Here is a 12,599-nt window from a genome sequence, read left to right on the forward strand (position 1 = left end):
CGTGGAAGGAATACATATCTATGTGCACCTCCCCAAGCCAGGGGCTGCCTGGAAGCCTGACACTGGTCACCATGGGAATGGTTGCTCCACACACCACCTCCCTTTTCCTACCTGCACAGACTGAAAATTGACCAGGTCCTGTCTGTCTTTAAGGAAACAGTCATGGAAAGAAAAGCCACAGATCCTCCTGAGGGCTTGCCCCGTGCCATGTCCTCAAGAGATGGATTTCTGCAGGATGAAGAAGAAGAGGAAGGTACAGAAACATGGGACTAGGCATAAAATGATCAACCACAGGGATACTAAGATGTTGGGTGCCAGGTGTAGGGAGAGGGTGTGTCTTGATTAAATCTCTCCTTCTCTGTGTACCTCAATTTCCCCATCGGTAAGTAGGGATAAATGCTCATTGGTTCACCCTTAGAAGGATGTGACATTTAAAGCCACAGGGTGGGTTCTTGCGGCCTACAGAGGAGGCAGCCGAGAGCGAGGAAGATGACAACCTGTCGTCAGTGCTGCACCAACGAGCCAAGATTCCATGGCGAGCCTGTGCCAAGTATCTGTCCTCAGCCGGCATCCTGCTCCTGTCACTGCTCATCTTCTCCCAGCTGCTCAAGCACATGGTCTTGGTGGCCATCGACTACTGGCTAGCCAAGTGGACTGACAGTGCCCTGACTCTGAGCCCTGTGGCCAGGAACTGCTCCCTTAGCCAGGTGTGGCCACAGCCCCACAACAAGGGCCAGGGTGGGGGAAGAGGGCTGAGCCTATACATCTCTACAGCTGCAGGATCCCTTATTCTCTGCCTCTCCAGGAGTGTACCCTGGACCAGTCCGTCTATGCCATGGTGTTCACTGTGCTCTGCAGCCTGGGCATTGTGCTGTGTCTCATCACCTCTGTCACGGTGGAGTGGACGGGGCTGAAGGTGGCCAAGAGGCTGCACCGCAGCCTGCTGAACCGTATCATCCTTGCCCCGATGAGGTAAACACACACACACACACACACATACACACACACACACACACACACACATACACACACACACACACACACACACACGCAGCTATGTGGTAGCTAGTCATTGACTTCTGAGCCTCAGTTCCCCACCTATAAACTGGGCACAGACTACCTTTGTCATAGACTTGTGATGGTGACACAAGGACACAGTGAATGTTGGACTGTCCTCCTCAGCTCTGTGCTGGATGTTTGGCATAATTAGTTCATCTAAATGCCCACTAGCCCTTCAACATGAGCATCTGTAGGCTCTGGGCAAAGGTGAGCTCCCTGCCTTAGATAGTGCCAACTGCCCTTTGCCACCCACCGGCTCTGCTGCCACCTCTCTCCTTCCCTCCCTCCACCAGCCTGGAAATGGACATAGTGTTCCAGTCGTCCTAATGGGATAGATATGAAGCTGAAACCTGCCTGGTTAGGAAAACTTAGCACTGTGACTGCCCAACTGGCCAGACAACTCAGTGTAAAAGTTCAACAGACAAATAGGTTATCAGATCCCTGGAGGACGTCAGACCTATCACTTGACAACACTTTCTATCTTGCTGCTTCCTGGGCTCTCTGTGGCCATGAACATGTCCTCCCCTTAGCCTTTATTTGCTCCAGATCTGTGGTTCAGAAATTCTCTGGGGTTGGGCTGACTCCAGGTCACAGCCTAAGCACTGGCTTAGGGTTTTGCAGGGTCAGCCAGCTGACAGGCTGTCCCAGAGCCTGGTTCTCCTGGCAGGTTGTCCCACTGAAGAGGACTGTATGTCCCAGGAAGACAGCTGCTGAGTGAGTGAGCCAGGCTAACAAACAGTTGAGAAGGGTGGCACTTGTCACACATGGACCTTCAAGTCAGTGAAGCTAACCAGAGGCTAACACCCCTTTGAATAACTGTGGGAATTCTCAGGGACATGGGCCATATGTCTGCAGACATGACAAGGCAGCTGCTCCCCAGAGTCAGACTCACAGGTGACTCTGGAGACACTGAATACCTTTGCTTAATATACAAAGAGCAAATCAATAAATGAATGAATAACTGTTCTGCTTGCCTTCTCAGGTTCTTTGAGACCACACCCCTTGGGAGCATCCTGAACAGATTCTCATCTGATTGTAACACCATTGACCAGGTGTAGTGGACTATAACACATTCCCTCCAGAGAGGGAGGCTAGGCCCCAGGGAGATTCTCCTCTCTCTTTATGCTGGGCTCCCCAGATCAGGTGATCAAAGCCCTGGGGGAGAAGTCCAATGTTCCTGACCTGATTCCAATGCTGTATCAAGGCCAGAGTATCCCCATGAGACCTTAACAAAAGATCTGAGAGAGGCTGAGTGCTGGTGGCTCACGCCTGTAATCCTACCTAATCAGGAGGCTGTGATCTGAGGATTGCAGTTCAAAGCCAGCCTGCACAGAAGAATCCATGGGATTCTTAGCTTCAGTTAACTTGGAAGTGAAGCTGTGGCTCAAAGTGGTAGAGCACTAGCCTTGAACAAAATAGCTCAGGGATAGAGCCCTGCCTGAGTTCAAGCCCCACAACAACAACAAAAGAGATCTGAGAGAAATCAAATCTCTTAAGCTTCCATCTAAGACCTTACTAGCTTCATTCCAAGTTTTGGCATATTCTGAACCAATGTGCCCAATTATGTGGTAAATATTCATTTGGATTTGGCCTGTCTTCTTTACTTTTACCATCTTAGTAGATGGTAACAGAATCGAGTCATGATTTCTTCTCTCAAGTAGCTTATGGGTAGATAGTTAAGCTGTGTGCCTGTAATGAAGTCAGAACACAAACACCATGGCAGGTAACAGTCTGAACACAGTCTAATCCAGATGCATCTTACTGTCTCCCTCAGCACATCCCTTCCACGCTGGAGTGCCTGAGCCGCTCCACCCTGCTCTGTGTCTCAGCCTTGGCCGTCATCTCCTATGTCACACCTGTCTTCCTGGTGGCCCTCTTGCCCCTGGCTGTTGTGTGCTACTTCATCCAGAAGTACTTCCGGGTGGCATCCAGGTGATGGCAGCACTTGCCAACTTTAGGGGGCGGGTAGGGAATACTTTGTAACAGGCAGTTAGGTATACTTGCTATAGAGTTATCATCCTAAAAGTAGTAGAATCATCTCTTCCCCCCCACAAAAAAAATAGAAATAACAGATTAACTGTGATGTAAATATCCATATTGACTCCCCTAACATGATTATCTGTTAGCATACACAAACACTGCAGTTCATATCTAAATTATTTCCTTGAGAGATATGGTCAGGAATGGGATTGCTAAGTCAGGGTGTGTGCACCTTTATGTCCTTTGTTTCATTTTGCCAAGATGCTTTTGACAGGGCTGCATGATTCCAGGAGCCCGGCTGATTTAAGAACCAGACTAGTTTCCAATACACCTGATAAGAGAGGTATTACTGACCCACACTTCCCAGCTAGAGGACTCTAAGCGTGGCTGGAAGACTGTCCTGGACATTTTCATTGGTCATATTTGCCCTCTCGCCTTGGAGCCATGTGTACCCCTTTCCTACTCAAAATTTTCTAGAGAGAAAATTTAGCTTTTTAACTCTAAACTCTATTTGGTGATTATACTGTTTCTAAATTTGCCTCCCCAAAACAGACTGTAAATAATGTCAGAAAATTGAAACTATATCTTGTTCTTAAGAATTTCCCACTCTCATAGTAAGCAGGCATTACTATTTGTCTAGTAGTTCAATAGATTAAAATGTAGAAATCTGTTATGTATGTGTAAAGGAGGAATTAAGTATACATTGAGGTTGTCATATTGCTCTGTCTAAGGCAATTCTCATAAATTAACTAATAGCAGCTCCTCTCTAAATACTCATTAATACTGGGCTGGGAAGTTGGCTCAGTGGTAGAGCACTTGCCTTGCATGCATGAGGCCCTGGGTTCGATTCCTCAGCACCACATAAGCAAAAAGAAAAAAGCCGGAAGTGGTGCTGTGGCTCAAGTGGTAGAGCGCTAGCCTTGAGCTGAAGAGCTGAGGGACAGCGCCCAGGCCCAGAGTTCAGGCCCTACAACTGGACCAAAAAAACAAAACAAAACAAAATACTCATTAATACTTAAATAAAAATTCTAGTTGAAGTATCTATACAGTTAGGTGCTGGTGGCTCAAATCTGTAATTCTCCTCAGGATCGCAGTTCAAAGCCAGCTGGGCAGAAAAGTCCATGAGACATAAAAATCTTGCAGGTTTATGTGCCTCAAGTGGCTTGAAGCTGTGATCCTGAGATCTTGGCCTTCAGAGTATCTAAGGTTGTAAACATGAGCCACTGGCACCTGCAGTTATATGCATTTTTTATTTAAAACAAAACCACACTATTCTCCAGGAAGTTCTTTCTGGGAGTGATTCTGTTAAACTCATAGATTAAAAAAAAATTGGAGGAAAGTTTTAAAGATCCTCTAAGCTACTATTTGTCAAATTGCCATTTACAACAAGTAATGGGTCATGAAATCAGTATCATAGCTCACAACTAGCACTTTAAAATGTCTGTATTCATATAATAATAGCAAGCTATACTTTGTGAAAACTTTGTTTTGTTCATGTAGGAGTGACAATACTGATTTGTGACATAAAATACATTTCGTATGCAGGTTGTGGTCAGAAAGGTTGAGTACTCTTCCCAAGTGTATGTAGCTGAGTAGAAACAAGAGTCAAAATACTGATCAGTAACAATAATAATTAAATTTAGATGCATTCTGACCACAATCACCTGCCCTGTGGGACCAATGTTTGTATAAATGGCTTTTTGCTTGAACAATCCAGAATCCCCTGGCACCAAAGAGGAACATAATACATTGATATTATCAGAATTGTAGTGGCTTTTCAGACACCCTACTGTACTTTGTATTTGAAGAGTTAGAACACAGTGTAGTACAGGCTGTTCTACAAAGTTTATTTCTTCTGCCAGAGGAAATGTTCTCCCTATTCCTCTGGTTTCTACTCTGGTCCTGGAGATGAGTGCCTGGGAAAACTAGACTGCCCCACCCTGGTGTATAGTCAAGGAACAGCTGTAGGGAAAGAAGGATGCCCTGATGCCACGGAAACATCTGGCCTCTCCTCCCCTACAAGTTTTCAGACTTTAGACTGATGCAAAGCCTATCTTGGTCCTTGGGAGAGGAGGGATTTGAATTGGCCTTTCCATTCCCTTGACAAACTATCTCAGCTGTCTACCTGGAAAATGGAGCCAGCACTCCCTGCCTCACCTTTCCTCAGTGCCAGGCTGTACAATAGGAGCCCAGACCCAAATGTGAGCTGACAAATGCATAGGAAGACAGGAACTAAGCCTCGCAAACTCTAGTTGAGCGTTTTACATTCAGTACTCAGCCTGATGTACAGGTCCCTTTGTCCTCCCTCTCTGCAGGTGAGAAACTGAGACCTGGAGAGATGAAGCTGCCAGCCCACATCCTGCTAGGTGGAGCTGGGATGCACACCTGGCTGCACCCTGACCCATCCTCCTCACCATTCTGTTCTGCTCCTGGGCACAGGGACCTGCAGCAGCTAGATGACACCACCCAGCTCCCACTGCTCTCCCACTTTGCTGAAACTGTCGAAGGCCTCACTACCATCCGGGCCTTCAGGTAGGAGCCCAGATCCTCCCTTCTCTCTTAAGAATAGAATGGAGAAGGGCAGGGTCACAGGTCATGAGATTCAATTCAAAGCACTCTTCTAAGGAAGGTCCCTTTCCCAGGACCTTCCGAGGGACAAGCCCAAGGCCTTTGTGAGCCAGGAGCATAAAAAGAAACAAGGCCGGGCAAGTCTCTTTGTATTAATGCTAGAAAGGCCTTGGTTCCCTGGCACCAGCCTTGGGCCTCTGGGGATGAAATTCTCCTGTGTCAAATGCTACTCCCATTCATTGTACACAGCACAATCTCAATACACAAGTAAGGAAATTGAAGAACAGACTTGAGCCTCCTGGCTCAGCCAACAAACACCTACCATAGATACTGAGCTCCACACCAGGCACTAAAGAAATGAATCAGGTAAACCACTGCCCAGGAGGCAGTTACAGACTAGATTTAGAGCAGCCCAGAAAAAATCCATGTGACAGCACTCTGCTAGATGATCAGTAGATGCATAGAAGGGAGAACTAATCATCAGGTACTGTGGACAGGTCACAGGCTCTAGGACTCCAGGAATGGGTAAGAGTTCATCATGCTGGAGGAATTATTGTAAAACTTCAGTACCCTGTCACCTCTGGCCACCCTGTGTGGTGGTGTTGGTCTGGACAGGAGTGTCTGAGGCTGCAGGGGTGTGGAAGAGGCCATTGCTGCTCTCAGCCAAATCTCAGTAGTATCTATTGGGGTATCTCTCCTCCTTGCAGCCAGGACAGAGACCCCTGACCCAGAATGTTGGCCTCTAGTCTCTAAACCTCACCTAGATACTGATAGCAAGTTATTTTTAGAATGGCACAGCTGCACAGGGTGTGACAATAACCATGTGACACAAAGCCCTGTGTCCAGGAGGCTCCAGACTAGCCATTGGCTCAGAGACACTTGTAACTTCTCCCCCAACCCAGAAGCCTAGGGTCATCCTGGGAAAGGTTCCTAAGCCTCTGGCACAATGCTACCATCTCCACTCAACTGCTGGGTAATGTGAGCCAATAGGAGGACACCTCTTAAGAGTCTCATCTTAGTAAAGCGGAGCTGAGCTGAGCAATCCCCTAGCTGTCACTGACTGAGCATTCCCTGCCCTTTACAAGCCTATGCTTCTTCCACTTGGAGGCCTTGGAGCCGGTCATATGGTTCTAGAGTTGGCTTCTAGCCACCTTCTCATCTCAGTCCTGAATTTCCACAGGTCCCACCACTTCCAGCTCTTTCCAAACCCCTTGGCCTAGCTGCTCTGTAGCTTTACAATTGGTGTCCAAAGGTCTTGGGGCTGGGCAGAGAGAGTATGACTTTCCTAAAGTGGGCTAGACCTCTTGTGAAGATTCCAGTACCCCATTACCCGCTTCAGATCAAGGCTGAGCTCGAGCCAAGCCTGTGGTCAGCCAGAGGAGCTGCTGCCCAGGGGGGTCTCTCACTCCCGACACTGACACCATGAATGTTTTCTAAGTGAATGGAAGACTTTTAATCACCCCTGTGTCTAACTTGTTGGCTGCAGCCCAATAGCCTGCCCTGTTGATAACAAGTGTTTATTGATTCCACACTTCCAGAGTACCAAATGCTATGTGTGCATGATTGCATTTAATCAACAAACAGCTTTATAACATAGATATGGGAAGCCATGTTCTACAGATGCAGGATTGAGAACCAGAGAGACCACACAAACAGAGTTGATGCAAGGCTTGGAACCCAGCTGATTTGCCCTTCTAGACTTTCACAAGATGCCCTGTTGGGGGTTTTGTTGTTGTTGTTGTTTGTATGTTTTGTTCTGTTTTGTTTTTGCTTACAAAAGCTTCTGGGCTTGATGAAATTATTGGCTCAGAGGTTCTTCCAGTACATACAGGAACTATTACTTTTGTCCATGAAGAGACCGAATCTCCTTCCTGACACAGTCATGACATTAAGACTCCAACCTGGGTTAGCGCCACTCTAAAAGTGGGCTTTTCTCCATAGTTCTCAGGTGCGCTGTCACACACTTACAGCCGGAGTGTGCTCCTTCACGCCCAGACTCTTCAATCGTGCACATAAGCCCTCAGACCCACACATACTCAGCCTCAGCCTCCTCTTCCACATATCTGCACTCATTCACACACACACACACACACACACACACACACACACACACGTACAATTTTACAAGATATATAGTTGCACACTCCCTCATACTTCTTTTTTTTTTTTGTCGGTTGTGGGGCTTGAACTCTGGACCTAGGCGCTGTCCCTCAGCTCTTCAGCTCAAGGCAAGCACTCTACCGCTTGAGCCACAGCGCCACTTCCAGTTTTCTAGTGGCTTATTGGAGATAAGAGTCTCACGGACTTTCCTGCCTGGGCTGGCTTTGAACTGTGATCCTCAGATCTCAGCCTTCTGAGTAGCTAGGATCCCTGACATGTGTCCACCCACACATACCAACTATTTGGCCATGCAACCATGAACTTCAGAGACTCACTTCACTATCTGCACACACACATGCCCTCCAAGTAGAAATAATCCAAGCTAAACAGCTTCATAAGTAAAAGTAAATGTCCAACAACAATTCCTGGTTTCCTTTGAGTCCCTAAGATTGATTTTAGCAGATCAGTAGTAGTGAGATGTCTTCTCTTTCCCTCATCATGAAGTGTTCCTCTGAGTCCTCCAGGCCTGCCCCATTCCATCAAGGTCTGAGGGAAGTGGTTGGGGGGCCCAGGCAGAAAGAGGAGGCAGTGAGACAGGAAAATGCAGTGAGTGTCCAGGGTGAAAAAGAAACCTAGAGCTCCCTACACAGAGAAATCCTATCTTCATATATATATATATATTCAATGATAAAGCCAGGTGTTGATAACAAGTTCGACCTGCTCTGTATCCTCAGGGTTTTTCCAGTTTGGTGAATGAGATGAGTAAGAAACAGCTACAGAAGCAAATGTGCAAGTAGATCACATACTATGCATTTAATCAACTGCATAGATGGAGAATTGGGAAAAAGGGCACTTTGGGTAAAGGAATGTCCAGTAAAAGCCTCTCAGAGGAGATATCAGTTGATAAGTAACTAAACTTGTGAACATGAAGTGAGAAGATATTCCAGCAATTGGCAGAACCTGATCCAAAGGCCTTAGGGTGGAAAAGAGCTCAGTATTGTCAGACTAGCATTTGAAAAGGCCTCAGGTGGCTGTGGCATACTGAACAAGGGAGCTTATGGCAGAGATGAGTTCAGCAAGAGCTGGCTCACACAGGCCCAGGGTAAGGAGGTGGTTCCTTGCCCCAAAAGCAATGGGAGGCCGTTGCTATTCTCAGTGGGGACAGTTTGTGATTTACAAGGTTGCTTCTGACAGCTCAGGAGAGAGAGGCCTGCTGGGAGATTACAGAACATCTGTTAGGGAGCCCATGTAATAGTCAAGTGGGCAGGAAGCAGGAGAGGTGTTGACAGAGGCAAGGATGGTTTGGGAGATAGATATAAGATGGCTTGTGATTGGATATGAGTCCTCAGTTACTGGCCTGAGAAACTAGGCAGATGGTGTTGCCCTTTAACATAGGGAAGACCTGATAAGAGGCAGAGGTCTTTGAGTGAAAACAAGAGTATGAAGGAAGTAGAAATTGACAGGTTAGAATAAGTTGGAAGGAGCTGGGCAGGTATTCCAGGAGGTGTGGTACATGTACAGTGATCGAGATAGCATGTCTGGGGCTGATGAGATCCAGACAGCCTCACTGTAGGAAGGGGGTCCCAAGATCTATGCAGTCCAACATCACTGCCTCAGAACCTCCTCTTCCTCTCCCCAGGTATGAAGCCCGGTTCCAGCAAAAGCTTCTTGAATACACAGACTCCAACAACATCGCCTCCCTCTTCCTCACTGCTGCCAACAGGTGGCTAGAAGTCCGCATGGCAAGTGCCAATGGGAGTGTGGAGTCTGGGCAAGAGCCAAATGTGGGCTAGGGGTGGGAAGAGAAGATGGGGCAGTAGATCATGGATCCTTCCTGCTCTCCAGCCCTGACAGCGTCTCTGCCTGTGGGCTTCTGTGTCTGAGGTGTATACCAAGAGCAAAACTAGTTTGTGTAACTGTGTGGGTACAGAGTTAAAGAATAGCAATGAGTGGGGGGTGGGGGGCGTGCGCATATAGCAGGCCACTTGACACACACATATGTGTACATGTGGGGCCCCTCAGTGAGTCACCCCTGCTCAGAGAGTGGGGAGTGGAAACTTGGGGCACAGGCTAGCTCCTGTGCATCAGCTTTCACCGGCTTCCGGTGTGTGTGATGTGTGAGTGCTGGCTTGGGGTGGAGCTGGCTGAGCTGCTCTCTGCCCAGGGAGTGAGGAGGGATGGGGCTACTGTGGCTCCAGCTCCAAGGGCCGGGGCCAGCTGCTCTCCCTCCACAGGAATACATTGGTGCATGTGTGGTACTCATTGCGGCCGCCACCTCCATCTCCAACTCCCTGCACAAGGAGCTCTCCGCTGGCCTGGTTGGTCTGGGCCTCACTTATGCACTAATGGTGAGTAGCTGGAAGTCAGGGTGGGGTAAGATCAGACATCTGCTCTCAGGATCCCAGGGTCCTTCTGCAACCGAAACCTGGGACTGGCCCTCTCCAGGCCTTCCCATGTAGCCAGAATGACTGACAGGACCCAGAGACCCCGGACAGGTAGTGACTAAGGAGGCACAGTCACTGTGACCCTTATCATGTCCCCAGGGAGGCCACTCTGAACTGGTGGTCAGCAAAAAAGTATCTAGGGGCTCCCGACCCTCCGCTTACTAGAGAGCTTTGTTGATCCAGGGCAAAAGTAAGTGACTCCTGAGTGTCTGTGACTGGCTTACTCCACACAGGTCTCCAACTACCTCAACTGGATGGTGAGAAACCTGGCAGACATGGAGATCCAGCTAGGGGCCGTGAAGCGTATCCATGGGCTCCTGAAAACAGAGGCAGAAAGCTATGAGGGGCTGCTGGGTGAGAGCGTGAGAACTCCTGGGGAAGGATCGGAAGGAGGGAATGGCAGGAAGGAGGGGTGGGAGTCTGCGAGAAATGGCACTCCAGATAGTAGGTGTGGCCCAGCCCGGTGACTGACCCCCAACCTCTCCCCGCACCCAGCACCATCACTGATCCCTAGGAACTGGCCAGACCAGGGGAAGATCCAGATCCAGAACCTGAGTGTGCGCTACGACAGCTCTCTGAAGCCTGTGCTGAAGCACGTCAATGCCCTGATCTCCCCAGGACAGAAGGTCAGACAGCGGGCCCAGGAGGGCAAGCAGAGGGGTGGCTCAGAGTCACCTTGTGCACTCCCAGATCTCCTCCAGACCTCGCGACTCTTCAGACCCCCAGATTCTTGGCTCTGGGCCTGTCACTCTGACAAGATTCCTTCTCCCCTTCCTCTTCTCGTCTTGCTATTCTCAGGCCCTGGCTCCTCAGCTACCCACCAAAAAATGAACCCCCTGAGCAGCCCTGACTTAGAGGGGCTTTGTCAGGGACTTTTTCATCTGAGCTTCAGTGCATGGGCTTAGGATGGAGAGGGAGGCTGCTCTTGACTTCAGGGAGGAAGATACTATCTAGACTTCTGACTCAGTTCTTCCTACCTCACTAGACCCAACTTTCTCATACTGCTCCCTCCATTCATCTCTTTATCTCTCATAGTCTGTGGCTGTCTATCTCATTATCTCTTACCTCTTACCACCACCTCAGCCTCTTTCCATCTGTCCTTGCTTCACTTGTCTTTCTGTGTTGCTATCTCTATCTCTGTATTGTTCTCTTGTTTTAATTTCTGCAGGGATCCAAGATCTAGGAAGCAATGCATGGGGTTGGAGCTGCCCCAGGTTTAAGGTGGGGAACACACAGAAATATCCCTGCACACCAAATCTGTGTTCTCTTGCTACACCCATGCAATCTCAGCTCCTTTGCAGCTGCACACCAGGCAGACCCAACCCTACACACTAGGCCCAGACAAGAGGATATGTGCACCCTGCACTTTTCTGGGGTCCCCATGTGAGCCAGCAAGCCCAAGCCTGGAACCTAGCCTGGCCAAAGCTAGCTAGTCAGAAAACCAAGACAAGAGGCAAGGCTGTGACCTCCCACATCTGAGCACACACCCAAGTCCAACACTCAAGGCCCCTCTCAGCAGCCCCCAGAGCCACAGCAATGCACCTGCTTCTCTCTTTCCAGATTGGGATCTGTGGTCGTACAGGCAGTGGAAAGTCCTCCTTCTCACTTGCCTTCTTCCGCATGGTGGACACCTTCGAAGGTAAGCGAGTGGATGTGCCCACTGACGGGACCTCCATCCTGGCCTCTGGCCAGATGTCACATCAGGCCCAGTAGTCACTGCCTTCATCTGCATCCTCATGGGGACCTGTGTCTCAGGCTGAACCCAGTCACAGCACTGCCCTCACCCTGGTGGTGTTCCATCTCCTCCATGCAGGCCGCATCATCATTGATGGCATTGACATCGCCAAACTCCCTCTGCACACCCTGCGCTCGCGTCTCTCCATCATCCTTCAGGACCCCGTCCTCTTTAGTGGCACCATCAGGTGAGTCCCAACTACTCCTCATCCCTGCTCCAGCTCTGAGTGGCTCAACTCCCTTGGATTTATAGCTCAAAGCATCCTAGAGAGACAGGAGCAACACTTTCATGCCCTTCCCATTAGGCCCAAGAAGGCACTGGTGAGGCCCTCTTGCCTGATCTTGAATGCTCCCCTCCACCACTGCCTTTACCTTGGTGCTCCCCACCCAGCCAGCCAGGCCCCCCAAGTCACTCAGGTTTTACCCACAACCCCTTCACCACCCTCACCCTCTGAGAGGCCATGGGGAGAATTCAGCAGCAGGACTCTACTCCCTGTGGACTTTCCGTACCCTTCTCCAGATTTAACCTGGACCCAGAGAAGAAATGCTCTGACAGCACACTGTGGGAGGCCCTGGAGATCGCCCAGCTGAAGCCAGTGGTGAAGGCACTGCCAGGAGGCCTGGGTAACCATTCCTGGCACTAATGGGCTCTGGATGGTGGAGGAGGGAAGCCTTATACCCAGGTCTTAGTGAGCTCAACTTTAGAGCCTGGAG

At 49.2% G+C, this 12,599-nt stretch overlaps 1 protein-coding gene across 3 annotated transcripts in view; it reads left to right on the top strand.

Annotated features, from left to right (window-relative positions):
- The window catches only part of Abcc8 (ATP-binding cassette, sub-family C (CFTR/MRP), member 8), a 73,075-nt gene that overhangs the window by 58,533 nt on the left and 1,943 nt on the right, over positions 1 to 12,599 (top strand). For all 3 annotated transcript variants that reach the window (XM_013034124.1, XM_013034125.1, XM_013034126.1), the window contains 13 exons: positions 154 to 253; positions 466 to 707; positions 806 to 972; positions 2,042 to 2,111; positions 2,834 to 2,991; positions 5,479 to 5,571; positions 9,347 to 9,449; positions 9,942 to 10,055; positions 10,385 to 10,505; positions 10,647 to 10,777; positions 11,712 to 11,790; positions 11,965 to 12,073; positions 12,406 to 12,509. In XM_013034124.1, coding sequence (XP_012889578.1) covers positions 154 to 253; positions 466 to 707; positions 806 to 972; positions 2,042 to 2,111; positions 2,834 to 2,991; positions 5,479 to 5,571; positions 9,347 to 9,449; positions 9,942 to 10,055; positions 10,385 to 10,505; positions 10,647 to 10,777; positions 11,712 to 11,790; positions 11,965 to 12,073; positions 12,406 to 12,509 — 1,591 coding nt within the window. The remainder of the gene's footprint in view (positions 1 to 153; positions 254 to 465; positions 708 to 805; positions 973 to 2,041; positions 2,112 to 2,833; positions 2,992 to 5,478; positions 5,572 to 9,346; positions 9,450 to 9,941; positions 10,056 to 10,384; positions 10,506 to 10,646; positions 10,778 to 11,711; positions 11,791 to 11,964; positions 12,074 to 12,405; positions 12,510 to 12,599) is intronic.

This window comes from Dipodomys ordii, unplaced genomic scaffold (assembly GCF_000151885.1).
Source record: "Dipodomys ordii isolate 6190 unplaced genomic scaffold, Dord_2.0 Scaffold183, whole genome shotgun sequence".
Lineage (NCBI taxonomy): Eukaryota > Metazoa > Chordata > Mammalia > Rodentia > Heteromyidae > Dipodomys > Dipodomys ordii.